The sequence below is a fragment of the Onychostoma macrolepis genome, chromosome 07 (assembly GCF_012432095.1).
Source record: "Onychostoma macrolepis isolate SWU-2019 chromosome 07, ASM1243209v1, whole genome shotgun sequence".
NCBI lineage: Eukaryota > Metazoa > Chordata > Actinopteri > Cypriniformes > Cyprinidae > Onychostoma > Onychostoma macrolepis.
Window position 1 is genome coordinate 27,961,359 of NC_081161.1, and position 27,028 is coordinate 27,988,386.

Below are 27,028 nucleotides of genomic sequence, written 5' to 3' on the forward strand. Positions count from 1 at the left end.
TAGATTATCAGTGGTCTTGTATGTCTTCCATTTTCTAATAATTGCTCACAGTTGATTTCTTCACACCAAGCTGCTTACCTATTGCAGATTCAGTCTTCCCAGCCTGGTGCAGGTCTACAATTTTGTTTCTGGTGTCCTTTGACAGCTCTTTGGTCTTGGCCATGGTGGAGTTTGGAGTTGGACTGTTTGAGGTTGTGGACAGGTGTCTTTTATATTGATAACAAGTTCAAACAGATGCCATTAATACAGGTAATGAGTGGAGGACAGAGGAGCCTCTTAAAGAAGAAGTTACAGGTCTGTGAGAACCAGAAATCTTGCTTGTTTGTAGGTGACCAAATACTTATTTTACCGAGGAATTTATCAATTAATTCTTTAAAAATCCTACAATGTGATTTTCTGGATTTTTTTTTTCTCATTTTGTCTCTCATAGTTGAGGTATACCTATGATGAAAATTACAGGCCTCTCTCATCTTTTTAAGTGGGAGAACTTGCACAGTTGGTGGCTGACTAAATACTTTTTTGCCCCACTGTATATTATGTAAACAAAAACCTTTATTTTAAATGCGATTAATCGCGATTAATCGTTTGACAGCACTTATTTATTTATTTATTTAATTGGTCACACTATGTGCAGTGTGAGGACCAAACCAAATCTCCAGGTTCTCTTTTGAGAACCAGGCTGAAAAACTAATGTGCACCTCTGTCTATAACACATGCACAAAGGAGCCGCATGTTCAACCTTTTCATTGAACACAAAGAAATTAAGTTTATTGTACTTAATTGCAATGCTTTAAGTAACAGAAAGTAATAAAAACTCGATCAAACTGAGTAATGTCAACAGAGTAAGATGAACGTAATTTGTCTAAGTTAATAGTGCATCATCTTTTACAGTGTAAAACTCTTGGGAGACATTATTGTCAGTGCAGCAATGGCTGTGTACAACTCACTGTGAACTCGCTCAGGGCGGTTCTATGTTAAAACGGCAGCGTCTGTCAACATTCGTTTTCAATTCTGAAAACATGTAGTTGGGAGACACTGCTTATGATTTATGTGGATTAAAAAAAAAGGAATGGGTGGGTTTTTATCATTATAGGGAGGTTGTGCACACACACCGCCAACACACATTTATGTCCACATTTATGCAAAAGTGAATTGTGCATAATAGGTCCCCTTTAAAGCCAGAATTGCATATAATATAGAAGTTAACAGAATGAATAGATACTTTTGTTTTGTGACATTCATTATGGAGAGAGAACCCAGTTGCCAAACAATTTGTCCTTTGCTGTGAAATAAGATTTCATTCTCTTTGCTGTTTTTGGAATAGATATCCATATAATTTTCCACATAATTATTTAGCTAACAGTATTTGACATTTTTGTCTACCTTGTATATATTTTAACGTCTAAGACCTTTTGTACCAGCATTAGGTGGGCAATGACTGCACTCTGTGTCTTACACAATTTTGGTGAGCTAAATCAAAATTATTTTCACTGACAATTCCAGTTAATGCTAGCCATTATGTTGCATGTCAATAGGACAATGCGAATAACGATTAAATTCTACTTACATTCTCCATAATTTAACAAAGGCTGCATCTAATTAATCCTGACAAGCACCATCTTTTATGAGACAGTGTCATGGACTTATTCCTGAGTTAGTGTACAGCATTGTAGGAAACTTGTCTTCGCGTTTTGCTTGCACAATTTCACCTACCCACAGAATTTCTACTGATGTGGCACATAGCACTCCAAAAATAGTGTACCCATAACATCAATAATGAAATGTCAATCAAGTGTATATTGTGCTGTATGTGCACCCTCACATCTAAGATGAAACTGTCAACTTCCAAACAACCCTCTTTTGAGAAGATTACCCTTACCAAAATGCAGCAACGGCCCCTGATCGATCAATCAATCAATCAATCAATCAATCAATCAAACTTTATTACAGACTCAAGGTCCAAATAAAAAAAATTTAAAAGACAACATTTACAACCCATAACATCTACCACACACAATAAAGAGTTACACAATACAGCAATACCAATGTCTCCACCGTATATACATACCGTATAACCCGTATATTTGATAGACCCACAATAATCTCATTTTTAGAAGCATTTAGCCGGCAGATAAATCTATACATAAGATTTCGTAACAGTGCTTTAAAAGTGATTACTCTTGCACTCACAAACATTTCACTTGCAATATGCCATCTAGGTCTCTTTAGTCAAATTCTCATTGCATCATTATAAGCTACTTGCAGCTTCTGTAAACTAGATGTTCTATAGTTGAACCACAAATGAGCAGTATAAAGCGTTGTACAGTATGCTTTAAAAAGTGACACCACCACCTCATCTGAACAGAAACTAAACTTACGTAAAAGTATATTCACCTGTATATACATCATACGGCGTTGCCTTTCAATATCCTCATCGTCTATCATACATTTAATGATGAAATGTCCAAGGTATTTTACTTTCGCACACACAGTGAGACTCTTATTAGACAACTTGAAAACTGTTGAAGACCAGCACTGCTAGGACTAAACACCACAAGATCATCTGCATACATAATATGATTCACTAGAATATTCCCAATCATACACCCAGTTTTAGAAGCATTCAAACATTCAGATAGATCATCCATGTAAAGATTAAACAGAATTGGGGACAAAATCCCTCCTTGTCTCACACCATTGTCTCACACCATCTCTGCCCCAAAAAGGGCAGAGACCTTATTGCCCCATTTTACTTGCATCATCTGGTGAGCATACCAATAAGCCAAGATTCTCACAATGTATTCTGGCACCCCTCTTTGTCTCATTTAAAAAAATAACTTTGCATGGTTAACCCGTTCAAAAGCTTTAGATGCATCAATGAAACACAGACTGGTGAGTTTTTCTCTTAGTACTTATTTACTATTTCCTTTAATGCATAGATGCAGAGATCAGTACCATGTTTAGCTGGTTGTCTGTAGAATTAATAAACACATTTAACCTATCCAGCAAGATTTTTTCCAACACTTTAGACAGGACACTAGCTAAAGCTACACTGTAAAAAAAAAAAAAGTCCATAAAAACACAGTACAATATACCATAATAATTTGAAGGAATTTTCCGTATTTGGTTTTTACAAGTTTCTTTCCGTATTTTTTAATTACGCTTTTCATTGTGGGAACAAGAAGATCGGCAAGAAAATAGTGCTTGAGCAGGCGCCACGGAGATAGTCGGATTAAAGTCGGATTTCGGGTTTGGGGAACACCAGTTACCGCTCTTTCGCTTTGTATGGAATGCTCAAATTGAGATACGGCGTTCTGACTTTGTTTAACTGTGCGTCAAAATGAAGTTACGGTTACGGTTTGGAGTTATACGGTGTTCTGCCTTTTTGACTGTGCATTAAAGTCTGCTGCATTTTAATTAGATTGCAATCTACCAAACAGCTCCATATAACAAAGCACTGAAAAGACTAGATACCTTGGCAGCAATACATAATCGTGAATATCCTTTAAAGATTTTTTTTTTCCTTTTTGTAATGCAGATTATTCACCAGGCTGTCACTTCTAGTTGGATGCGTGTGTACTTGAATGCCTTAGCATGATCAATCATAAAATCAGTAGGCTAACAGTTCGCAATTAAATCCATATCCTACCTTTTATTGTAACTTGATCAAATCAATCCATGGCGGAACCTCGTCGATGTTTAATCCACACGCATTTCTGAGCATGCCTGCATGCTGGCGTTCACATAAATCCACAAGTAGTTCTTCTAGGTTAGTCTATTTCATTCAAGTCAATATAAGCAATTATGCTATGTCTAGCATTATTTTACGTTACTGAGCATAGCGAATAAATTGGTTGCAAAACGGTATCCACTCACATGTTTAACTTTTAGTCTGCTTGTTATGGTCAAAAAAAAAATGTACAGAGTCACATTACTATATGCAATAGCCTATATGAGATAGCCCATGATCACTAGATTTTATACAGGTGTTACTATAACGATTTTGTAAATGGTGATCAGCAACCAAATATTGATAATGTGGAAGTTACTGCCTTCTGCCTTGGTGTGACTTCTCACTTTTTGCAGACAGTGCAAAGGCAGAGTACATTAACTTCAAAATAGGGGTAAAAATCAAGTTTGAGCTCTCAATTTTTTAATGTAGATAATTTACATTACTAAAACATCTAATTGCCAAATTTCCAGTGTCCTACCTATAATTAATTTGGCTGGATAAGTAAAAAACTTTAAAGTCATTTTTCTTAGTTTCACACTCTAGCGAGTGGGCGGTATAGGTCCCTTTTAAATAAAGAAAGAAGTAAGAAATTTGGATGGTAAAACGGTAGAGAGGTAATAAGGTGATTTCGGAAAGGCAAGCATAGCAAGTTAGCGTTGAAAGCAAGATCAGAAACTAAACAGCGTGACAGACACGATGAGAGATGGCGTTGGTGGAGGGTTGAATGCAACGAATCATGTCTGTGTGAACAGGGTGCGTAGAGGTATGCAAATACAAATGTTGACAGGAAGGTAGGACAGTCTATCAAAATCCGCGGACCGAGGAATATGATTGTACGAAAATTTTTTGGTCCTACACCTTCCACAGATGATATAAGTACATATAAATACATTTAGGTCACTTAACTTATTGATTGCTATCGGGATGTGAAGAGACTTTCAATCAGCATAACAAAAATGTATGTTGAACCAAATCACCTACCCTGCTTTTAAGATGCAGTTTAGTTATTTAGAACACTTCTCTTTGAAGTAGTAAACATGTTATTCAGAAATCTATACCTCCAGTGAATGTTAGTAAAAACCTATTCCAAAGCTAATGAAAATGTGGACAGTTATAGGAGTAGATGGTGATGAACATAGGAATGAAAATATACACTCCACTTTCCTCGCAACAGTAGACAAATCCAGTCTGCCTAAACAAAAATTCCACACAAAATTATATGCTATCATGTCTTTCTATTAAACACACTGTCCTGCTCCTGTGGGGAGTTTAAAGATTTGGACACACCTAGATTAACAACTTCAAGTCAAGTCGCCTGGAGTTACAATCAATGAGTTGAGATTGGGGGTGTTGGTCAGAGGTGCCTCGCTCTATAAAAAATTGTGTGTGCTTTTCATAAGAGGCATTGCCTGACCATCCCTCAAATAAAAGGAATTTAAAGGAGTTATTCACTCAACCTTCTTTGGAATATTTTGAAAAATGTCTGTGTTGTTGTTGTGTTTTTGTTGTTGTCTGTTTTGTTTTGTTTTTGTTTTGTTTTTTGTCAACAAAGTGAATGGCAGTGGGGTAAAATCTTGTCTGGACCCCTACATTCTTCAAAATATGAGTAAAATTTAAATTGTAAAAATTACTAGCTGTATATATAAAATGCCTATGCAATGTCCCTATTTAGATATGTAAAGGTGTGTGTGTTTACAGATTAAATAAAATCACAGGCTTGTAAAGTCATGAACGTGAGTAAAACTGTTGTGTGTGAACTACCCTTTTAAGAATTGTTGACTCGCAAAAAGCTGGAAATGGTTACAGAAGTATCACAAAAAAAAAAAAGCCTTATCTATAAATGGAGAAAGTTCAGTGCTTTTGCTAGTCTCCCTATGAGTGTGTGCCCTACACTTTGACTTCAAGACCACAGCATAGAATACTCAGTGAGTTCTGTAGTTTAAGTTACTAAACAATAATGGTGTTTATGGGACACCACAGAGGGAGGTACAGTTTTCAAAAAAAAAAAAAAAAAAAAAGTGCACATCTGAAGTTTGCAAAATCATGCCTGGTTGTTCCACAGTGCTACTGGAAAAATATCCTGTTGACAGATAAAAAATAAGTTGAGTAGTTTAGAAAAAAAAAACATACATAACACTATGTGCCTCAAGGTCTGGACAGCTTGCTGTATCATCAGCGGAAAAATGAATTCCTAGGTTTATCAGGACATTTTTCAGGAGAATGTGCAGCCATCTGTTTAACAGTTAAAGCTCAACAGAAGTTTAAAGGTGATTTAACAGAACAATATGCTAAAGCAGCAGTAAATGCCAACAACAGAATATCTTCAACAACAACAACAACAAAAACCTTCTAGAGTGGCCCAGTCCTGATTTCAAGTCTTATTGGGATGCTTTGGCATGACTTGAGAGAGTGATTTACACCAGATGCCCCAAGAATATTGCTGAACTGAAACTAGTTTGTTTTGAAAGATGGTGCAAAATTCTCTCTGAATGACAGGTCTGATTACAGTAAATGTTTGGTGGGTGTCATTTTCCGAAGAAAGCACAACCAGTTATTGAATCCAAACTTCCCATTCTTTTTCCATTTTCCACTGTACTGTGAACCGTAAAGACATGAAAACGTTTATTAAATACTTATTTGATTACACCAGCTGGGCTTGTCCATTTTTGTGACTATATTTTAAGATTAAGTTAGGGTTCACATACTTTTTCTGTAACTGTAAAAAAAAAAAGTTTTCACAATTCATAACTGAGACTAATATATGTGCAGACAAATGCCATCATTAATTGATAAGGAGCTTGTCTAAGGTATTTTTAATTCATTCATAGGTATTCACTGCACCGTGTACAGCTATAATGGAAATTGGGATCCTTTCCCTCCCATGTGATTGCCATTTGTAACTGTTTAGGGGGTTGTTTCAAGAATCCTGCAAATAAACCATGGACAACTAAAGTTAAAATAATATGGTTATTAACAATTAATTGAAAGCACAATAAAATGAACAGAAAATTAGTCATATGCTTATATGTTGACAGTCTTATTAGCAAGTGAATATAAAATCATCATAAGAATGCTGACATAGTTCCTTCAACCTTACATCTATTCCCACTATCATAAATCATATTCCTATAAAGATTTTTGCAAAGTCTCCCGTGAATTATTATGTTGCTTTGGGCTGAGTGCCCTGCCTCTATGCTGCTGTGGAACTGAAAATTAATTTGCATACTGAAAATATACATAGGGATTGGTGGAACAATGCTCTGTTGCAAGATGAGATCTCAGTCTTATATCACCATATTATGCAATGATGTGACTGCCCCCCCTTTTCCCTTTTCACCATTCCCCTTAATCCCTTTGTGTGAGACTGCAATTTAACTTTTCGAATGGCCAAACTTTCCCAGCACCGGTGCGCAAATGACATGGGTCTCTTTTGGCTTACAACAGAGAGGGATCTAACCTGGGCATTTTGTTCAAATGAAGTTATTTCACACTGGCAGGAGAGCAGGTCAACACGTGCAGTACCATTATGTCTCTATCCAGGAAAAATTGGGTGCAGAGTCGTAAAATTATGGCAATTTCATGATAGCAACAGCACTAAGCATCTCTTTGGCACAATCCTAAACTCTCTGTTGGCTAAAAAAAAAAAAAGCTGTATGCTGGATCAGTTGTGAAATTCATTGGTCATGAATTTTCTGTAGTTTTAACTTTCTCAAAAGATATAAAGATAAGAAACTTCTTGTAATATCTTCAAATGTTAGTGTTAGATAAAATACAAATGATGAGAATAATCAGTTATCAATGCTCTTTGTCTTTGTTATTTTGTTATGCTGTGGATGGTGTCTGTTATAATAACCAGTATAAGATTCTGCACAGATATTGTCTGACCCCTGTAAAGTTAACAGAATTGGCCTGAGTGAGGATTTATTAAAAATTTGCAAACAGAAAGGCATGCATAGACTTGGGATTTTCCCACAGCAAGCACATTTTGGAAGCAATTTTTAGAGATTCTTGGCCCGTTATTATATTCTTCCATTCTATTGTCTCCTAAGCTCTGCATCTCCTGTCTCATGTGGCGAATCCACTGTGATTATGGTGGGCACTATCACAGTAGCAAGTAAAATCCTACACCACCGGAAAATCTGTCCCAGAGGGGAAAAAAAATAAATTAATGAGTTGCCAGATTCACAGATACTCTTGTGAATGGTGGTCTATATCTAGGAACAGTCTCTTCACTGACTGTTTTCTTTATTTTCTGCTCAAATTTGCGAAACTATTCAATGTAACTATTTTATTTTAATTACGAAAAGAATAGATTCTTTAAATCTGGCCACCAGCACAATAGAATAATAAACTGATGGCAGGTGTCTGTCAAATGTTCTATTGAACTTGATGATTTCTTAGCCTAAATCTGTAATAAAGTGCTGGAAAGTAAGATTTTAATTATGATTTGGGTGACAGAGCCAAATGTCATGCGTGTCATAAAAGAGGTTAGGATAAAATGTCATTATGAAAAATATTGTACATTATTCCATTATCTGTATAGAATCAAGTAATATTTTAAAGTCTGGTTCAAGGTGTTTGTCTAAGTAGTTCTTTTGTCACTTTTTTTGCTGAAGACGGAGTGACTGCTTTTCTTCATTCCCTTTTCTTCAACATAATTACTCATTATGAAACTACATAGTAATTATGTCATATAATGTTATAATTACTTAATTATGTGAAAGAAGATTATCTGAAATTATTATATTTTTGTCTCATTTTAATAGTTTCATCAACATTGTTTTATTTTAAAGAAAACAACCCAGCAGAGTAAGGCCCAGAAAGATTTTTTTTTTTTTTTCAGATGGATGGATATTCTATTGACATAAGGGATAAAAATAGGAGAGTTTGTTAAAGGATGAATATTCCTAGGAACACTGAGGGAGTCAGATTTTTTCAAGACCAGACCCTTTAAAAAAAAAAAAAAGCTCCACAAGAATCCAGAAAGATGACAAGCCTTATGTCTTCCATAAATGAAACCTAAGAAATTCATGTGATTAAATTCAATTAATTGTGAATAAATTGTCTCCTGTGGTCACTGGAAAATACTAATTTTTGTTTAAAAAGTTAAATAAAATGCAAAAGCATCCAAAAAGGTGACTATTCTGTTAAGTTGGCCCTTTGTCATGCCTAAGACAATGTTGGCAGTTGTTTCCCACCCAGTCTGACACAAGAGCTCATAAATTAACAAACATCTCTTGCCCTTGTCAGAATAAATGTTACAAAATACAATAATGTTAACAGAGTTACAATATCTAACAAACAGTAGAGCAGCATCATACATCGCCCAGTCTAAAATAAATCTAAACTATATTAGACTACAATGCACATTGTGAACAGAGCTTTGTATGATTACTGGTCCTGGCTCAGTGAAACTGATAAAGCTGGATGAGACACTGAGAAAGAACAGATAAAGTTTAAATACTGCAGAGCTACTGAGAAAGAGAGAGAGTGTGTACAGGTTAAAGCAAAAGAGTAATTGAGGGAAGGGGGGGGGCTTTAGTAAACACATCTGCTCCTCTGTTAAAGATAACAAATTCTCTGATGGGCAAACCACTCTGAAGCTCTCAAAGCAGAACATATGCTCAGTAGTCATATTCACTTGTATCTAATCTTGGCCCTGCTCTTTTTCCACTGTCACTTCAAGTGACTGGTTTACAGCTAAAGCTACTTACAACTACTGTGGACCGTTTTTACTTAAAATGCTTACTGTCATTAGAGGCTTTTTTCTATTCTTGATTGAATGTTTCATTGTCTAAAGCTGATTATGGGAACCAGTTTAAGATTAAAAGGATACATGTAAGTAATTTTATGACATTTTAGAAATCTTCTTAATACTTGAAGGGTTTAAAATCTGCATATTCTTCATGTTCTACTTTGATTACAATCCTGCTTATATAATGTTGAACTAAATGTTTAATATAAAAGACAGATAATTCCAAGCAGCACATTTTCACTGTGTCCAATTTATAAAGGTGGAAAAAGTTATTTTGGCTTTTTAATGCTATTTTTCTGTTTAGTTGTTCATTTCAACAGCGTTCCATTATAGTTGGTCTGTGTGACAATTAATCTGAATGATGTAAAGCTATAGCACCTTTCATACAGTATATATAAACTTTACTGGTAAATCGTGAATGAATATGTCATTGACTATTGCGTCACGTCGCAGCTTTCTCAGCTTCTCATGCTCCAAGACCCTGACTTTTCATCAGAGTAGTGGCTCTGCAGTTGATCAAATTAGATTAAGACCTCTCCTTTGATTGTGTCATGCCTCTTTTCTCTTTTCATTCACCTGAGTAGTTGGTGCCAAATGTAGCCTACTTTTTGTAATTTGACTTTTCGGTCACACTTTATTTTAAGGTCCGATTCTCGGTATTAACAAATTACTAAATATTATTTTGCCTGAAAAAACGCCTAAAATGCTGCTTATTAATAGTTAGTAAGGTAGTTGTTAAGTTTAGGTATTGGGAAGGACTAGGGATGTAGAATATGGTCATGTGCTTTATAAGTACTAATAAACAGTCAATATATTAATAATAGGCATGCTAATAAGCAACTAATAGTGAGAATTGGTCCCTATACTAAAGTGTTACCGACTTTTCTTTGCCCTGTTCTGCCATCCATTCAGCTTTGAATTTGTTGACTAGATGTAAAAAAAAAAAAAAAAAAAAAAAAAGGGATATGACTGCAAGGATAATAAATCTGCTGGTATCTGATTGCAATAAAGGTCACAAGAGCCTGTGTGTTACAATCATATTTAGTAGTAGACTGATATAGTTTTATTGCTGGAATAAAATGAACACATATTTCAATAATTAAATGAACACATTTCAGTAATGTTTAAAATTTGCTGGGGAAAAAAAAGTGTATTGTCCATTGTCAAATAATTTGTTTGTTATATCATTTGTAAATGGCTATAGGCCACAGAAAATCATTTTATTTGGTCCTTCACTCTGTAAAAACTAAAAATGTCTTTAATGTACAATAAATATCTAACGAATTTCATAGATCGTGATAAAATCATTTACCAATGTGGTTTGTTTGTGCAAAGTAATAATTAATCCTTCAAATTTTCCATTTAAATAGTCCCAGCGCTAAAAGCATGATTTTAACTTTACAGTTCAAATGACACATGTTTGTACAGCAGCATTAATACAAGTGCTTTAACAGAAATATCAGCTTCATGTGTCTGCTTTTAAACCCTCTGGAATGCTTTGCCCTTTGCTACCATTGTAAGTGCATGACTGTAAATGTGATTTATGTTTGTTTTTAACAAATTGTGAGATCTGTCAAAATGATTTTCTATGATAATTTACAGCCCGTCACAAATGCTGTTGATAGAGGTTAACTTGTATTGAACCGAGATTCTGAGTTGTTCATTTTATAATGCCTAGATAATATATGGAGTATTCATTAAGAAGTATAAGATATACTTCTTATCATATCCTATCAATCATAAAACAAGTAAATAGATGTTTACCTTCTTCAGTGTCCCTTCCTCTCACCTCCTCCTCTATTTCTGTTCTCTCTTTATATATTGAACAATCTGTATTAAGTGCTCCAAGGGGAGAATTTAGATCTCAAGTCAAGTCTCATGCTTGATCCCTGCATAGATAGCATTCCACATATGTTTAACTTTATCTCCTTTAAAGGATTATGAAAATATGAGCTCATAAATTTTCTGGTTTATTGTGTAAGGGCCTGGACACATTATATAGTTAAATCATTCTGCAGGAATTTTGCAAGCTTTTTCAAGTTCAAATTTGTACCTTTTCCCTTTGCGCTTAATAGTTTTGTTTTGACAAAAATCTAACAAAACACTTACTGTGTGAGGACCGTCCCTACTGTAAAGCACGATAAAGGCTGCTTTACATTATAGAGACATGGCTTTGCTTTCAGCTGGAATTTGCTAGAATTCAATTCAATACACTGTTCCTGGTTCAATCTGCTGTCAGTGGCTCTTCTCGACTGCATTTTTTTGGGCAGCAACATAATTAAATGAACATTGTCTTTTAGTGCTGGGCAGTATGACCAAAAATGTATATCACGTATTTTTCATAATTATACCGGTTTCACAGTATATGATGGTATTTTATTTTATTATTTTTTTCATGCATGACTAGGTGTTAACCCCATTTTCTACTGAGAGAGGAAATACTGCGGTTGTCACGATCCTACTGGATCCCGGGAAACGAGGAGACGAGGAGCTCGGTAATAAGGATTTTATTTACTTCACTCAGGAACACAGGAGACATGGGACTTCCAAACAGACACATAGACAATTAACAGCTGACGTGGAGACAGGGAAACACAGGGCTTATAAACAGTAGGAAATCAAACGAGGAGAACAGTAACAGGTGGGGAACAAATCAAACTCGGCTGGAGACTAAAGAACTCATAATGACAGGAACAGGAACAAACCAAATATGGGCACGAGAGGAGGGGAAACAAGACAGGACTGACATTACTCCCCCCTCCCAGAAGGCGCGTCCCGCGCCTAGCAACATCCAACGGGGAGGGGGGGTGGGCGCTCTGGAGGCCTCTAGGGACCAGGAGACACAGACGGCCTCCAGGGCGGCGCCCGTTCCGGGAGCCATGGCGGATCAGGGGAGTCTGGCGGCCATGGCGGATCAGGGGAGTCTGGCGGTCATGGCGGATCAGGGGAGTCCATGATCAGGGGAGTCCGGCGGCCATGGCGGGTCAGGGGACTCGGGATGCCATGGCGGATCTGCCGCCGAGACCTCGGCCCCAGCCCCCACCTCGGCCTCTCTGGCCGGAGCCCTACTACCCCCAAAATTTTCCTGGGGAAATTAGAGGTGGTCTTGGGCTGGGTTTCAGGGGAAGTGGACTCTAGGGAGCGCCTACGTGGCTTAGGCACTGGGGGGCGCTCTGGCAGCGCGGTGCTGGACTGGACCAGCGGAGACTCTTGGACGCGCCTTCGTGGCGCAGGCACTGGGAGGAGCTCTGGCAGCGCGGTGCTGGACGGGACCAGCGGACACTCCTGGAAGCGCCTTCGTGGCGCAGGCACTGGGGGGCGCTCTGGCAGCGCAGAGCTGGAGGGGACCAGCGGGAACTCTGGAGGGTTCTTGCGAGGGGCCGGCACTGGCGGGCTCTTGCGAGGGGCCGGCACTGGCGGGCTCTTGCGAGGGGCCGGCACTGGCGGGCTCTTGCGAGGGGCCGGCACTGGCGGGCTCTTGCGAGGGGCAGGCTCTGGCGGGCTTGCCACACTCTCTGCCGGCGCGCTTGCCACACTCTCCGCCGGCGCGCTTGCCTCGGCCGCAAACGGCGGCTGGTGAGCGGGAGCCGTGGACGGTGGCGGGCTTTCGCTGGCCGCGAACCGCGGCTGGCTTGTGTGAGCCGCGAACGGCGGCTGGAGAGAGAGAGCCGCGGACGGCGGCGGGCTTTCGTGGGCCGCGAACAGCGGCTGGCTTGTGTGAGCCGCGGACGGCGGCGGGCTTTCCTGGGCCGCAGACGGCGGCTGGTGAGAGGGAGCCGCGGACGGCGGCTGGCTTGCGATGGCCGCGAACGGCGGCTGGTGACTAGGGCCGAGGACGAGGGTGGAGCTATGGAGGACACGGGGGTATTTGGGGTCGGGCCGGCGGTCCGAGCCGTTGGCGCGGTATGTGGGGGTGCTGGGCATGAGGTGAGCTGGTGTGACGCGGCGTGCTTCTGAGTGGGCTGGACTACGAGGCTTAGGAAGTTCTTTCACTTCCTGAACTTCGAATTCAGAACTATTTACAAAAAGCACGAGATTAATCAGTTCGATCAGGGGAAATTCCAAGGCAGGAAGATCGCAACGGATCATCTCGTCGTCCAGCCCCAGCAGAAAGCACGCACCAAGAGCGGCATTGTGCCAGCTCAGCTGGTGAATTAGCTCACAGAAATCCTCCACATACCGCTCCAACCTCCGACCGGCCTGCCGCAAACCCCACAGCCTATCCTCGGCCATCATCCAGTCAGTTAGGTCAGCTGTTCTGTCACGATCCTACTGGATCCCGGGAAACGAGGAGACGAGGAGCTCAGTAATAAGGATTTTATTTACTTCACTCAGGAACACAGGAGACATGGGACTTCCAAACAGACACATAGACAATTAACAGCTGACGTGGAGACAGGGAAACACAGGGCTTATAAACAGTAGGAAATCAAACGAGGAGAACAGTAACAGGTGGGGAACAAATCAAACAGGGCTGGAGACTAAAGAACTCATAATGACAGGAACAGGAACAAACCAAAAATGGGCACGAGAGGAGGGGAAACAAGACAGGACTGACAGCAGTAGATTTACTTAGAAAAATATTTAGGACTGGTGGTGGTGCTTAAGATATTGTCATTTCAAGAAAAAGAACAACTAAAAATAAAACTAATAAGATAGCAATACTACTACAAATTCTACTACTAATAAGAATTTAAAAAAACGCACTAAGGCTTAATGAGCTGCTGGGTTCATGAATATTAATCACATTGTCTGTGTTCGCGCAATTGATTTGCTGAAATCAAATCAGGGACGATAATAGGTGAGCGCCAGCCAGTGAGATTGAACTCTGAAGCGCTCATTCAGAGTGTTCCACGAGTGAAAATATATCTGTGCTAAACTTTTACTTAACCTCCAGCTTACACACTGGCGAGTAAAATCTAACAATTTATTAGCCATTGTCTAATATTAGACATCATTTAGTCACCCAGTGTGATGATTTAGTCGCATATGCAAGTGATTTACTCGCATTTTAGAAGGTTGTTCACAGTCACGCTTAGTAACACACAGCTGTGCCCTCACCACAGTGCAACAGTGAAAAGGAACCCCTCTCAGTGTCATGCCACGCCGCGTTCCGAACGTTGTTTAGGCGACACACCGGTATTGCGGTATTTAAAAATCCATATCATAACAAAAACAAACAAATTCGGTATGAACCGGTATACCGCCCAGCACTAGTATTGACTGTGGTCTTGTAAAATAGAATCTAATGTAAACTTACACACAGTTCAAATTAATATCAGAGGTGGCCATACAATAAAATAACTTAGTTAAGCTTTCATGTTGCATTGTGTTCACAATTCTTAGTTTCATACACTACTGATCAGTTTAATACTGTTCCGCACGCTGTTCAGATCATTAATATCACACAGTTATACCAAGAGATAAACTGCTTTAGATAAAATTGTTTTGACTGTGACAAAAGATTAAGAATGAGAAAGTGAAAGATGTGTTAGTGTGTGTGTAATGTACAGCAGAAACAAGGGACACTTGCTCCCCAACAAACAAGAGTCTGAGCTAGCAACCACATTATAAGGGTGTAAAAACATTTAACACCACAGCAAGGATTCCATTTCCTTTGAGATCAATGGATTGATGCTGCTGCCAAAACTATCTCTTCTCATTTTGTTTCAGAAAAGGAGTCAACATGTTGTAAAGAAGACTTACATGTAATTGAAGTAAAGAGATGTGTGGTGCCTCGAGAGGATAAACAGAGTATCAAAACTAACTTCAAGGGTTACTTTTAAAAACTTTTGTCAGCAGAGACCTTAAGCTTTTACATATTTAATAACCCATATGCACTGACTCGTGCGACACAAGTTTACCAGTGGATATAAGTTCAAAGGGAGGCAGCATTTCTTATTGTGTTCTCCTTGAGTTTCCTGTGAATTGCTGTCCATGTTGCTGTGATTGGCTGATAATACCCACCTATCTGTCTGCAAAAAAGGTGGAAATGGATGGACAGATAACACAGTGAACAACTCGTCACCCAGATGCATCACTTTCAGACACTAACTTAAAATGAACCTGAAAGGGTCTGTTCTTCGTGAGCACTCAGCTCTGTTAAATTAAAGGTGCACTTCCGAGCCTGTGACCTTTGTGATACCTGCGGTGTTCACAGAGAATGTAATGACTAATGGTCTGAAATGAAGGTGACTATAAATAATAGGTAAACTGCAGACTTACAAAGTCACAAAAATGTGATTTGTATTGTTGCTGTAATTATTTTTTTAAGCAAGGTTTAAAGATGCATAAAGGTGACAAGACATCTGTTAAAAACAGTTCAGCTTTTAAAAGTGCATTTTGAGACACCTGCAGTTTGTTCTGTTCTGCTCCGTATTGCTTTTTAAATGCAAGAATGCACTTTGTGTGAATATCCCTTTACTTAGTCCTGTGTAGTTCTCTTTTTCTTCCTCAATCTGTTGAGCTGAAAAGAGCTGAAAGGATATAATGGTATCAAGGTCATAGCACTAACATAAATGTGATTTTAAGTATATTTCATTACAAATGTTAATGTACAGTCAACTCTACCTTAATTCTTTAAGTGTTTTAGTTCTAGCATTAAATCTCAATTTGCCAGTGAGACGTGGGTAATGAGTAGGACAGACAGTATTAAAACTTGAATGAAAGGTGATACAGTGGTAAAACTCTACTCTAAAGTCTACGTAATAGTGTATTATTCAGATAGAAGTAATATAATAATAGGCATTATTTTAATATAAAATAATACTGAAATATATTTTTGTATCAAATATTTTATGTATCTTCTTGCACATGGAAAATATGTTCAAATAATATATACCGTAAATCTCTGACTTCATCCTAATGATTTCATCATTTTAATAATTGAATGAGTCCAATACTCCAATCTCAGAATCAAATCAAAACATTTTAATGCTTAGTCTTTCCTTCGAGAAGGAATATCTGTAACTCTGAGGTGGGTTTGTTTTTATTGTGTGTGTGTGTGCCATAAAAGAAAAGCAGTATTCAGTGTGTGAGGCCAAGGATTCATTTTTCCATCGTGAATTCACTTGAGTAAGAGAAAAAAGTACCTCCATTAAACTCTTAAAAAAACATCCTTAAGTTTTTTCCTTAAAATTTGCTTAATTAGCTAAACATAATGGAGGACACATCCTCACTACCAAACTCTAGTGCTAATGACTCTTAATCTGTCTTAAGACATTTTTCATTCATACCGAACATCAAACTATGGTCTAATGTCCTGGTTTATTAACTAGATCATGATCAAGCCTTGACATAGGTTATGATTAAATATATTCCTCACAGCCAAAACTAGCCAGACTAGGGGAGCATAAATCTTCTCTTAATGATTTTCCATTCTCAGTCTATTTGTCATCACTTTATCTATTTGCCATTTTCCACTTATTTATGACAAACTACCTGAGTTGTTAGCAGTCGGTTGTTCACTCCAGCACTTTCCAATTCACTTTATCATTGACAAAAGCTTAATTCTCCAGTTTAGAAAGACAAAGACGTTTAGCATTTTCGTGTAAGCGGTTGATTATAAACCTCATGCTGCTTATGCGGAGAGACTTATCATCTTATTGTCTCTGTGTAGCATATATTTGAAGGTCGACACTAAAATGTGATGAAAATGAAGAAGACAGGGAAAGGAGAGAACTATTTATGAGAAAGCAAAACAAGACTAGTGAGGGGGAGAAGGAAGACCAAGGGTGAGTGTAAGGAGAAGGGAATAGAAAGATAATTGCAGACAGTGGAGGTCACAACAGGAGTCTGACCCCTGACAAACCCTTTCAGCTCATAGTAACAGGCTGCAAACTGGTACCCTCACAAACTGTGCTGTATAAATAACTTGTTTTCCTTCGCCCAGGGTTCAGACAGTTGGTTCTGTGGATGGTGGGAGAGGGAAAATAACAGTAATTATGTTTGAATCAGTCTGAGAGCTGTTATTAGCCCCCCGTTATTTTTGCAGTCCATTCACACCATCCAAAATTTACACATTCACTCATAATGTCAGGGTTTTTTCTACCCATGTTTGTGAAACAGTGGACAGAGCTAAGGTCAGTCATCAAATGCAAGAAAGAAAATGCCTCTCAGTGTGTGTATACATTTTGCTCATTGTTTGATGTGTGGACAAAAATATGTATGGAGGCCTTCCCCTGGTATCCATCCTTCTGAATTTCACAGTATATTTTCTAAGATGTTTCATTGCGATGACCTTAGTGCCCCCAGCTTCTATTTTACCTTAATTCTGCATAGTTGGCATATGCATATGTCCGTCAGTGAGAAAGTTTTGATTTCTGGAAAACAGTGGTAGCAGAATTAAATGGTTGTGCATCAGTTTCCCTATAATGCTAAAGTACTGATTTGTTTTGTTTTGTAATGTTTTAGTAATCCATTTCTCTCTATGATCATCTTTTTTTTTTTGCCATACTGTATATGATGGCATTTCCTTTTTGATCCACAGGGCTGTAAAACACTGAATGATTATCAACTCTATATAGTTTCTTATACATACTGCTGTGTCATAAGTTCTAAGGAGCATGTTGTCATTCTTGAATCAGAACAAGAGATACCCTGCAGAAGCTCAAATAATTTTCATTTTCATGTTACATAGGATTATATGTCCCTTGCTGTTAAACATAGTTAACATGAAACTGAATATATTTGCTTTCAGAAAGGCATAGTTCACTCTAAAAAGAAAAATCTGTCATTATTTACTTACCTTTATGTCTCTCCAAACAAGTATGACTTTTTATTCTGAGGAACACTGAAGAAGATATTTTGACCAAACATTGAAATTCATTGGGATCCAAAATAACATTGGACCCCACTGACTTGTGTGGACATTTTTGTGTTCTAAGGAGGAAAGTAAGTGCTATATGTCTAGAACACAACACAAGGGCAAATAATAAAAATAAAAATAAATTTTTTTTGGATGAACTGTCACTTTAATACACGTTTCTGGTCATATTTTGAATGACTCAGTAGTGCACACCTCAGATTAAATGGATTGTGAATGATGAGCATTGAAGGGAAACATCAAAGGGAGATGCAATGACCATCAAAGTAGAAATGAAACAGTTGGATTCTCATTTGTTTATTCCTGCTATATCTCCAGCTGTGTGTTCGAAGAAAACCCTGTCCCCCTTTAGTTATTTTGAAGGCAAAAGGGAAGTAGCTTTTTTGTTGTTTATGTGAGAAGCAGCCATGTTGTGTTTGCTCCACCAAACAGTTATACTTATCTTGTTTCCTACCTGTACCTGATGTTCTTATTAAATCTAAAATTCCTGGTAGGTATAGGGAAAAATGTAGTGAAGGAACATGGCTTCTGAATATCATTAGTTGTTCTGTGGTTTCTGCTTAGAAAAGTTTATGTTGTTCTTCTTATCTCACTAGTTAAAAATGCCAGTCCCTCTACTACATGATTACCAGTAGCTCATCTGGACTCTGTTGCTTTGTGTATAACATTCCACAATAACAATCAAACAATGGTCACAGCTTTCACATGGTAGAGCCAAGAAACTAAAAGAAGTGTTAAACTTTTGTAATATTAAATCATTCTATCAAGCTTTCAAGCTCTAAAGCAGGCATCCTCAAATCTGGCCCACTCCTGCAGAGTTTAGCTCTAGCCCTAATCAAACACACCTGAGCATGCTAATCAGAGTCTTCAGGATCATTAGAAAATCACAGGTAGGTGAGTTTGATCAGGGTTGGAGCTAAACTCTGCAGCAGATTGGCCCTCCAGGGAAAGATTTGAGGAACCCTGCTCTAAAGGATATTAACAGCGCCAATCTACCAGAAAATTTCTTGCACTCTGCTGGACTCTCATCCTGTGACTAATCATAGCGATCTATCTCTCTCTCTCTCCATTAGTCGCCCACACCATGTTTCAAGTATCCGGGTCTTTTTTTATAGCATTTTACTGTGTATTTGTTTCATTTTAATGTTCTACCACTAAGTGTTTGAAATACTTTAAATATTAGGGTTAGAGTTAACCCTAATCTGCCAATGCCAAATATATTGTATATTGTCTATATTTGTATGCGACTATCCTAACTCTTCTAACATTTCTTTACTCATTCTGTTGTTCTATTACAAGCAATACTTAACCTTAAGCAAATCACAATGTGTGGGCTGTGACATCTGCTAGACAGATGCTCTCTACATGGACACATCACAAGTCTGGCTTGGCTTTTCTCCACTGGTAATGAGTTCATATATTGGGAGAAGGTAATGTCTGCTTTCCCAGTGTGCTGAAAACCAGCTGCTGCGCAAAATTGTGGAAGTGAATGAATGTAATCTTCAGGAAATTGGCATCTTTTTTCCAACCTCTCTGAAAACAGCGAGCTCAGCAGTCAGCATCATTCTCATTGCCAGCTACCATTTATCTTATAGGTTTTAAACACAGCGACTACATAACATCCATTAGGAGATGTATCTCATAGGCATTACTGCTAATTTTAATGTCGTAATTGAGTTCATTCTCCTCTAACCAGTCATCTTCTGGTGGTGGGCTTCATCTACCCACTCAAAGGATGTGTCGCTTCGTCTGTGACGAGATGAGCTACGCATTATCAAGCCCACAGAAAGGTTCACTTGGTGTCATCTGCTTTGAATCAAAAAACATGTTTGGCTCCAGGTTGAGAAATGATGAAGAAAATGTCATTCTCTTCCCACTTTGCTTTTTCAACACTATTATGGACAAAAGTTCAGAGCAAACGAGACCAAAATCCTCTGTCACCTGAACAGTCTGTGGCCTTCTATAATGACCTGTCCAGCCTTTCATTCCCATCCCACTTACAATGACCCTCATCCCAGTTACTGTAACGGCACGGACTTATTTACCGTTTGGAATCATACGCTCTGTTGAGTCTCAATAAATTTTGTCATCTATTAATAGAGACCAGTGCTTTTTACAGAATAACCTGCAAGTGCCAACACCTTTAAACACTGTTAATTATTTAAGGAAAGTTGATTATGTATAGGCTATGTGAGAAAAAGAAGTTGAAAAATCAGGTCATCTGAGGTATGATTAACCAGCCTGTTTTTCTCTCTCTTTCTGTGTTTTCTAGACCGCTCAGACGGTGTTGCTGGTTGTCGCTGCTTTCCTCATCTGCTGGATGCCGCACCACATTATCGCTATGTGGGTAGAATTCGGCCATTTCCCATTGAATGATGCTTCTTTTGCGTTTCGCATTATCTCTCACTGCCTGGCCTATGGAAACTCCTGTGTCAACCCCATTCTTTATGCCTTCCTCTCTGAAAACTTCAGAAAAGCCTGCAAGCAGGTCTTCACGTGCCGTTTTTTTTACTCTCCTCCGCCCGTGGAGAAAGCGGTGCGCATTCGCATGGAAAACTTCTCCATGACACATTCCACTACTAACATCTGACTCAAAATGTTTTAGAGGTATCATCACTGTTAAAAACATTTCTGTTGCTGTCTCTGCTTCATGCCGTGCTCTCATGGATTACATTTCAAGGTTTGACTGACAAGGACAGTAAAAATTAAGTTACCTTGAGAAGTAAAACCATATATAATATCTCAATCCGTGTTTATTAAAGGCATTTGCCAATAACTATTTAAGTGTAAATAGTGTTTGTTAATGAAGTGTTTTTACATTTTTGTGTTCACTGTTAAATGTATTGTTGTTATTGAAAATAATTCAAACTTGTAGAGATAAATTTAAACATACATTACTACGATTATACTTGATATATTTGAGAAAATCACTAAAAGAGCATGACTGTTTGTGAAGGAACTGTGCTGTATGAACACCTTTTTGCATAGTGTTTATGTTGTCTCAGTCTAAACATGCCATAAACTTTAATACTTGTATGCTGTAATTATATACTCTGTGACATTGGTTTACATGTATTACGTCCAGTCTTATGGTTGTATATCTATTATGAAAAGAAAATATTATTGAAGGTTACCCCCTTTAAGAATTCAAATAATAAAAATATCAAATTCAATGAACAATAAAATATATGTTTAAGTTTTCTGGTCCTTTAAGAGCAAGTTAGAGTGGATTATTGTTTAAAGAGGATGTCGCTGTCTTTATCCCAGTGCTTATGGTTAACTGTTTGACATAGCAGAGATTGTCCTAAACAAAAGACCAATGGAAACTCTGTGTGTGTCCATCTCTCACCAGTCTATTACTCACGCCTCTCTGTGAGATACCAGGACAGGAGCTCTTATAAACACTGATTCTTTTTTTTTTTTTTTTTTTGAATCAGGAATGAGTCAAGAGTCTCAAAGCTTAGGAACTTCCCTTTGAAGTGACAAGAAACATGCTGGATGGCTTATTTTCCAAGTCATATTGTCAGTTGAATATGCTTGCATAAGATGCAACCATCACAAAGCTATTCACTCATGCCTTTATCCTTGTGAAATACATCAGCGGTACAATGCAGCTCTTACAATAATGTGGTATAATACTACTACAAATGATAACAACATACAGTGCTGTAAGTAAACCCTAAAAATTACACTATTTTTTCACAGTTTGCATAACTTTGGAATGACTGATTCAAAGTGCACACTGGTAATAAGTATATGATGTGTAAATTTGAACATATCTGTAAATAATGCTATATTTCACATAGTGTCAGCACTATCTGGCAGTGCACCATGATAAGAGATTTATCTTAGTTTTAGACTGGGAGAACTTGCAGGTGAAAAGCTTGGGAAAATATCCAGAAACTGGTGATGCTAAATCATGCTCAGACAAATCATTAATAACAAAGTTAACCTATTTAGACAATGTCGATTTGAACAGACATCTCTTTTCCCTGTTGCTTTTCGTTCAAATCACAATTTGATTAGAAGCTACTAAATCAATCAACGATTGCATCACATATCACACACTGACCATTGATTTTATTAGTAATTCCATAACTTTTGTCCAGTCATTAAAATTCAGTCAGATTATTTTCAAACCATGCCAAATTGATTATCATTTATTACTGCAATTACTGGTGAAAAAAATATATATATTATTGTCCCTGAAACATAATTTGGATCAACTGCAAATACTCAACTTTATTCTCTACACATTTTACACCAAATATCTAAGTTGTAATATCTAAAGCAGATGGTGAGCCACATGTAGCCCAATCATCTATTTTTTAAACACTTCATCCAACAAAATTATCTCTGTCTGCATTTCTGGTGAACCAAATATACATTTAAACAACTGTAAAGTGCACACTCTAATCCAAAAGTATTTGTTGCATTTCAAAGCCAAAAATGTGCTGTGCTCAACAAAGTCAATAACATTGAGGGGCACTGTCCAAATACATTTCAAGGTAGGTGTGATAGTTTGTTTGTCCTTCATGCATAAGATAAAACCTAGAACTCATAAAATGGACTTGAAGAAAATATACAAGTGTATTTAATGAGGGAGTAGTTTTGTTTGAACAGGTTGCCTTTTCTTTGAAATGAGCCCATCAGGTCAGCTCACAGCTCCCTGTTTATGTCTTCTCTAATCAATGTTATGAAAGACCCTCTTCCCAATAACACTGCTGCAAAGTTCGAATTTATCTCATGGCAACCCTGCAGTAGTGCGGTAATAATAAACAGTCGGTAGTGAAGCATAAAGCCTCACTTTAAGACCTCTCTATCACATTCATTCCCATTATGCAAAAGATAACAACGTCACCAGTAAAACAGGAAACTGCAACTTTGCCATTTAAATGTGTTTTGGTCTTAGCAACACTTGCACCTTAAAAATTTAAATTAGGCTGTTTGCTGTAAGATTAATGTAAGACAAATACCTCACATAACGGCACGGCCTATAAGCCCACACATAACGGTGGGAGGTACATGGCAAACATTTTCAAATTACAAAACAACATTCAGCCATCTGCATTTGTGTTTAAGCTGTCTAACACAGAAATGTAAACAGAAGCTTCAGGCCAAAATGTTCTTAAATGTTTAGTGAAGCAATATTTCATTCCAAACCTGTATGACTTACTTTCTTCTGCAGACCACAAACTGTTCTTGTACAAACAAATGAAAGTCAGCGGGGTCTGAAATAACACTGAATCTGACTGGTTTTCATTATACAGGCAAAAAATAATGATGATAATAATAATAATTAATAATATCTTGCGTTCGGCAGAAGCAAGAAAATCATACAGGTTTGGAACAAAATGAGGGTGAGCAAAGCTGCATCAGAAATCACAAACTATAAAAAAAAAAGGGCGAAAGGTGAACGCTACCTGTGTGAATGGCAGTAAAGCACCGCATTTGACACAGTAGGTCACATGACAATAACAGCATGACAAATGTAAATTCAGATTACATTCATACTATATAGAAAATTTATTTTATAAATTAATTAGGCCTACTTATTCAAAAGTAGTACCATCTCACAGAGTATGCAATTTCGGACGCAGACTAACTGATGACAGAATTCGCATTTTAGGGTGAACTAGCCCTTTAAGATATCTAATACAAATGTGAAAAGAAGCCTTAGGCCAAAATGTTCTAAATGTTAAGCCCTTTAAAGGTTCAGTACAACAAATATACAAAGAACTCTTTAATTCCAAATCTATATGATGTTATTGTACAGAACACTTAAACTAAGTTGATTTTTTTGAAGAAGTTTTTGTCCATACACTGAAAGTCAAGCAGGTCCAAAATAATAAAGAGAGAGAGAGAGAAAGAGTTTTTTTTTTTTTCAGAATATATTTGTGTCTTACAGAAGAAAGAACGTCAGAGTTCTGGGTGAACTATCCCTTTAAGATGTCTAGTAAAAAAATTGAACATAAGCTTTAGAACAAACTGTTCTTTATATGTTTATTTTCAAGTTTTAATACAACAAATAAACAACAAACGTTTCATTGTTTTAAAAGTCTAATGTGTCGATCTTCATTTATTCATTTTCCTTCATCTCTTTAAAGTCTGTTTCATGGCTGGGTTTCTGAATTTCTGATTCCATGCCTGGTAAAGATGTTCTCCTCCTGGCTGCTGTCTCTATTCTCTGCACAAGTTCCACATCCCACAGGTGCGTAACGAAACTCAGCACCTCTCCTCCCTCGGAGCCACCTGCTCTCCCCACACGCCCTGCTCGGTGGATGTAATCTGTGTGGGTCTCAGGGAAGTCATAATTGATGATAAGTCCAACTCTCTGTGTGTCCAAACCTCTTGAAGCTATGTCAGTGCAAATCAGAACATCAACATTCCCTTTTTGAAAGTTCCTAAAAGTTCCTTCTCTCATAGTCGCAGGCATCTCTCCCTGGAGCCTCATATGACGAACACCCATTTCCTCCAGTGAGTAGCCCAGCCAGTTGACAGTGGAAGCCGAGTTACAGAACACCAAAATGCCTTTGTGCTCCATTTCGGCCTTCTTCAGGGCCTGGTGAAGCTCTAGAATCTTGTCTGCACCTTTGACCCTGAGAAACGTCTGCTTTACATGTGGCATGAGATGATGCAGCATGCGGCTTTTAACAGTCACCATGCTGGCCAGGTCAGTCACCTTACTGAGCACCTCTCCTACGCCACCCGGAAATGTGGCTCCCACCACGACCAGCTGAGCTTTACGGGCAAGCCCAACTGTCTCAGAGAGCCTGGATGCCACCTCGGTATGCGAAAGAATATTCTCAAGCATGCCTGCAAAGCTTTCGTCAAACATAGTGTCGGCTTCATCGATGACGAGGAAGTTTAGTTTGCTCAAGTTAATGAATCGCTTCCAGAGGGCCTTCAGCAGGGCACCAGGAGTGGCCACTAAAACATCCGGCTGACCGTGAGTGAACGCCACTTTGATGTTTCCCACACCTCTCCCACCTCCTGCGACTTTGATCACGAGTCCAAACGGTTTGCTGATCGATCGAGCTACAGATGTCACTTGTTCTGCTAGTTCCCGTGATGGGACGATGACCACAGCGCGAATGTTTCTCTCAGAGTCTGTGGAGGGCTCCTCCTGCCTGTCTGCTTGAAGCCTGTGGATGACGGGAAGGAGGTATGCCAGTGTTTTTCCACTTCCTGTCTCCGCAGCACAGAGAATGTTGCGTCCTTTAAGTATTTTGGAAATGGTTTGCATCTGGACTGTGGTGGGGTGAATTATATTCTGGCTGCGTAAAGTCTCGACCAGTTCTGGACAAATATTAAAGCAATTAAATGTCTTTTGGGGGGCGGAAGCACTGCCATCACCCTCGTCCTTCTGCTTGAGAACAGATGGTGGAGTACTTTGGATGCTGTTTATGGAGAAGTAATCCCCTATCGCTTTGTTACTCTTCCATCCCTTGGATGTCAGAATAGGTTGTTCAAACTTCCCAAGTGTATAGCCGACAGACTGGTTTAGCTGCGGGTTCTTGCTCTTGATCAAGAGTCTTCCAGGCTTGACTGTTGGCAGCTTGTCAAACTTCTTGCTTTGCATCTGTTTGATGTTCTCTATACGTTCTTGCATGCGTCTCGGGATGCGGATCACCACAGGCTGTGAGCCAGCGGTTGTCACCCTGTTAACGCCCGCGATCTGTCCCCAGCCGAGCTGCCAACTACAGAGTTTGGAAATGAGAAAGGCACGACGTACGAACTTCACTGACTGCATTGTACATGCGAGGTAGTGCCACAGCACACGCGAAGGTGAATATCGGTTTAATCCGCAGACTTATTTAAGAATCATCTTTTATGTGACAAACGCGATAAAACACTGAACGCACATGCACCCATGCTTTTCGTTCGCCCGGTCGCAGAATGATGACGTTTAAAAGCCCGTGACACCAAAATTAAAGCCCCATGCCTCAAACGTGAGGAATAGCGTGCTGCTCTTATATTTATATTATATATTACATTTAACAGGCGAATCAGATTATGGAAGCAATAACACAGGATGTTGCTAGCAATACAACGTTTCAAACGATTGTGTTGAAATGTCAGATTCTTTTAATTATCCAATACTCTTTTGAATAGAGAGGGCTTTAAAATATATATATCTTTATATGGCAGAGATTATTAGCCTAAGCTATTGTTTTATTTGCATGTCATGTCCAACATAGTTAGATAATGCATTTGGATTTGCTTTAAAAAATATTTGAAAGAAAAAGAAAAAATTTAAATTCATAGTTATAATTCTAATATGTAACATTTTGTACAAATGATTTATTATTATTAATATAAAATGTAATGTTATTGATATCAGAAAAAACAATTGATTTATATAATAGATATAATATTTATAGACTAATAGCTGGAAAATAAATAAATGATACATATATCTGCAGATACAATACCTGGGGAACTATGTCTAGTGTCACAGGCTTCCATTCTTCATTCCGTCTGATGATTTGAATGGGCTCATAACCCTAAAGGTTTTAGACCTTATACATTAAAGTGGTTTTATGATGGCTGCTGAGCTGCTGAGAAAGATTCAAATAGAGGTGCAAAAGTGCATAACTAATGTTCTTTATTCTCAGACATTGATTGATTATGTGGAAAATTCAGATTCGTTTAATAATCTGATCAACTTTTGTACAGGGGCCTGAATAGCAGTTATGGCATGAGACATTATGAC

General features: G+C 38.3%; 2 protein-coding genes across 2 annotated transcripts in view; one reads left to right on the plus strand and one right to left on the minus strand.

Moving 5' to 3' along the window:
* galr1b (galanin receptor 1b) overlaps positions 1-21,459 on the plus strand; it is a 72,652-nt gene extending 51,193 nt beyond the window's left edge. Inside the window, exon 3 of the mRNA XM_058783651.1 lies at positions 20,585-21,459. Coding sequence (XP_058639634.1) covers positions 20,585-20,902 — 318 coding nt within the window. The 3' untranslated portion in view covers positions 20,903-21,459. The remainder of the gene's footprint in view (positions 1-20,584) is intronic.
* A 2,732-nt stretch (positions 21,460-24,191) lies between these two features.
* On the minus strand, positions 24,192-26,251 carry ddx28 (DEAD (Asp-Glu-Ala-Asp) box polypeptide 28). Its single transcript, XM_058782066.1, has one exon. It carries the CDS (start codon positions 26,063-26,065, stop codon positions 24,392-24,394), a length of 1,674 nt encoding a protein of 557 aa, XP_058638049.1. The 5' UTR covers positions 26,066-26,251; the 3' UTR covers positions 24,192-24,391.
* Positions 26,252-27,028: the final 777 nt, after the last annotated feature.

Excerpts from the sequence above, each read along its gene's own strand:
- ddx28 (XM_058782066.1), bottom strand. The coding sequence starts at position 26,065 with ATGCAGTCAGTGAAGTTCGTACGTCGTGCCTTTCTCATTTCCAAACTC.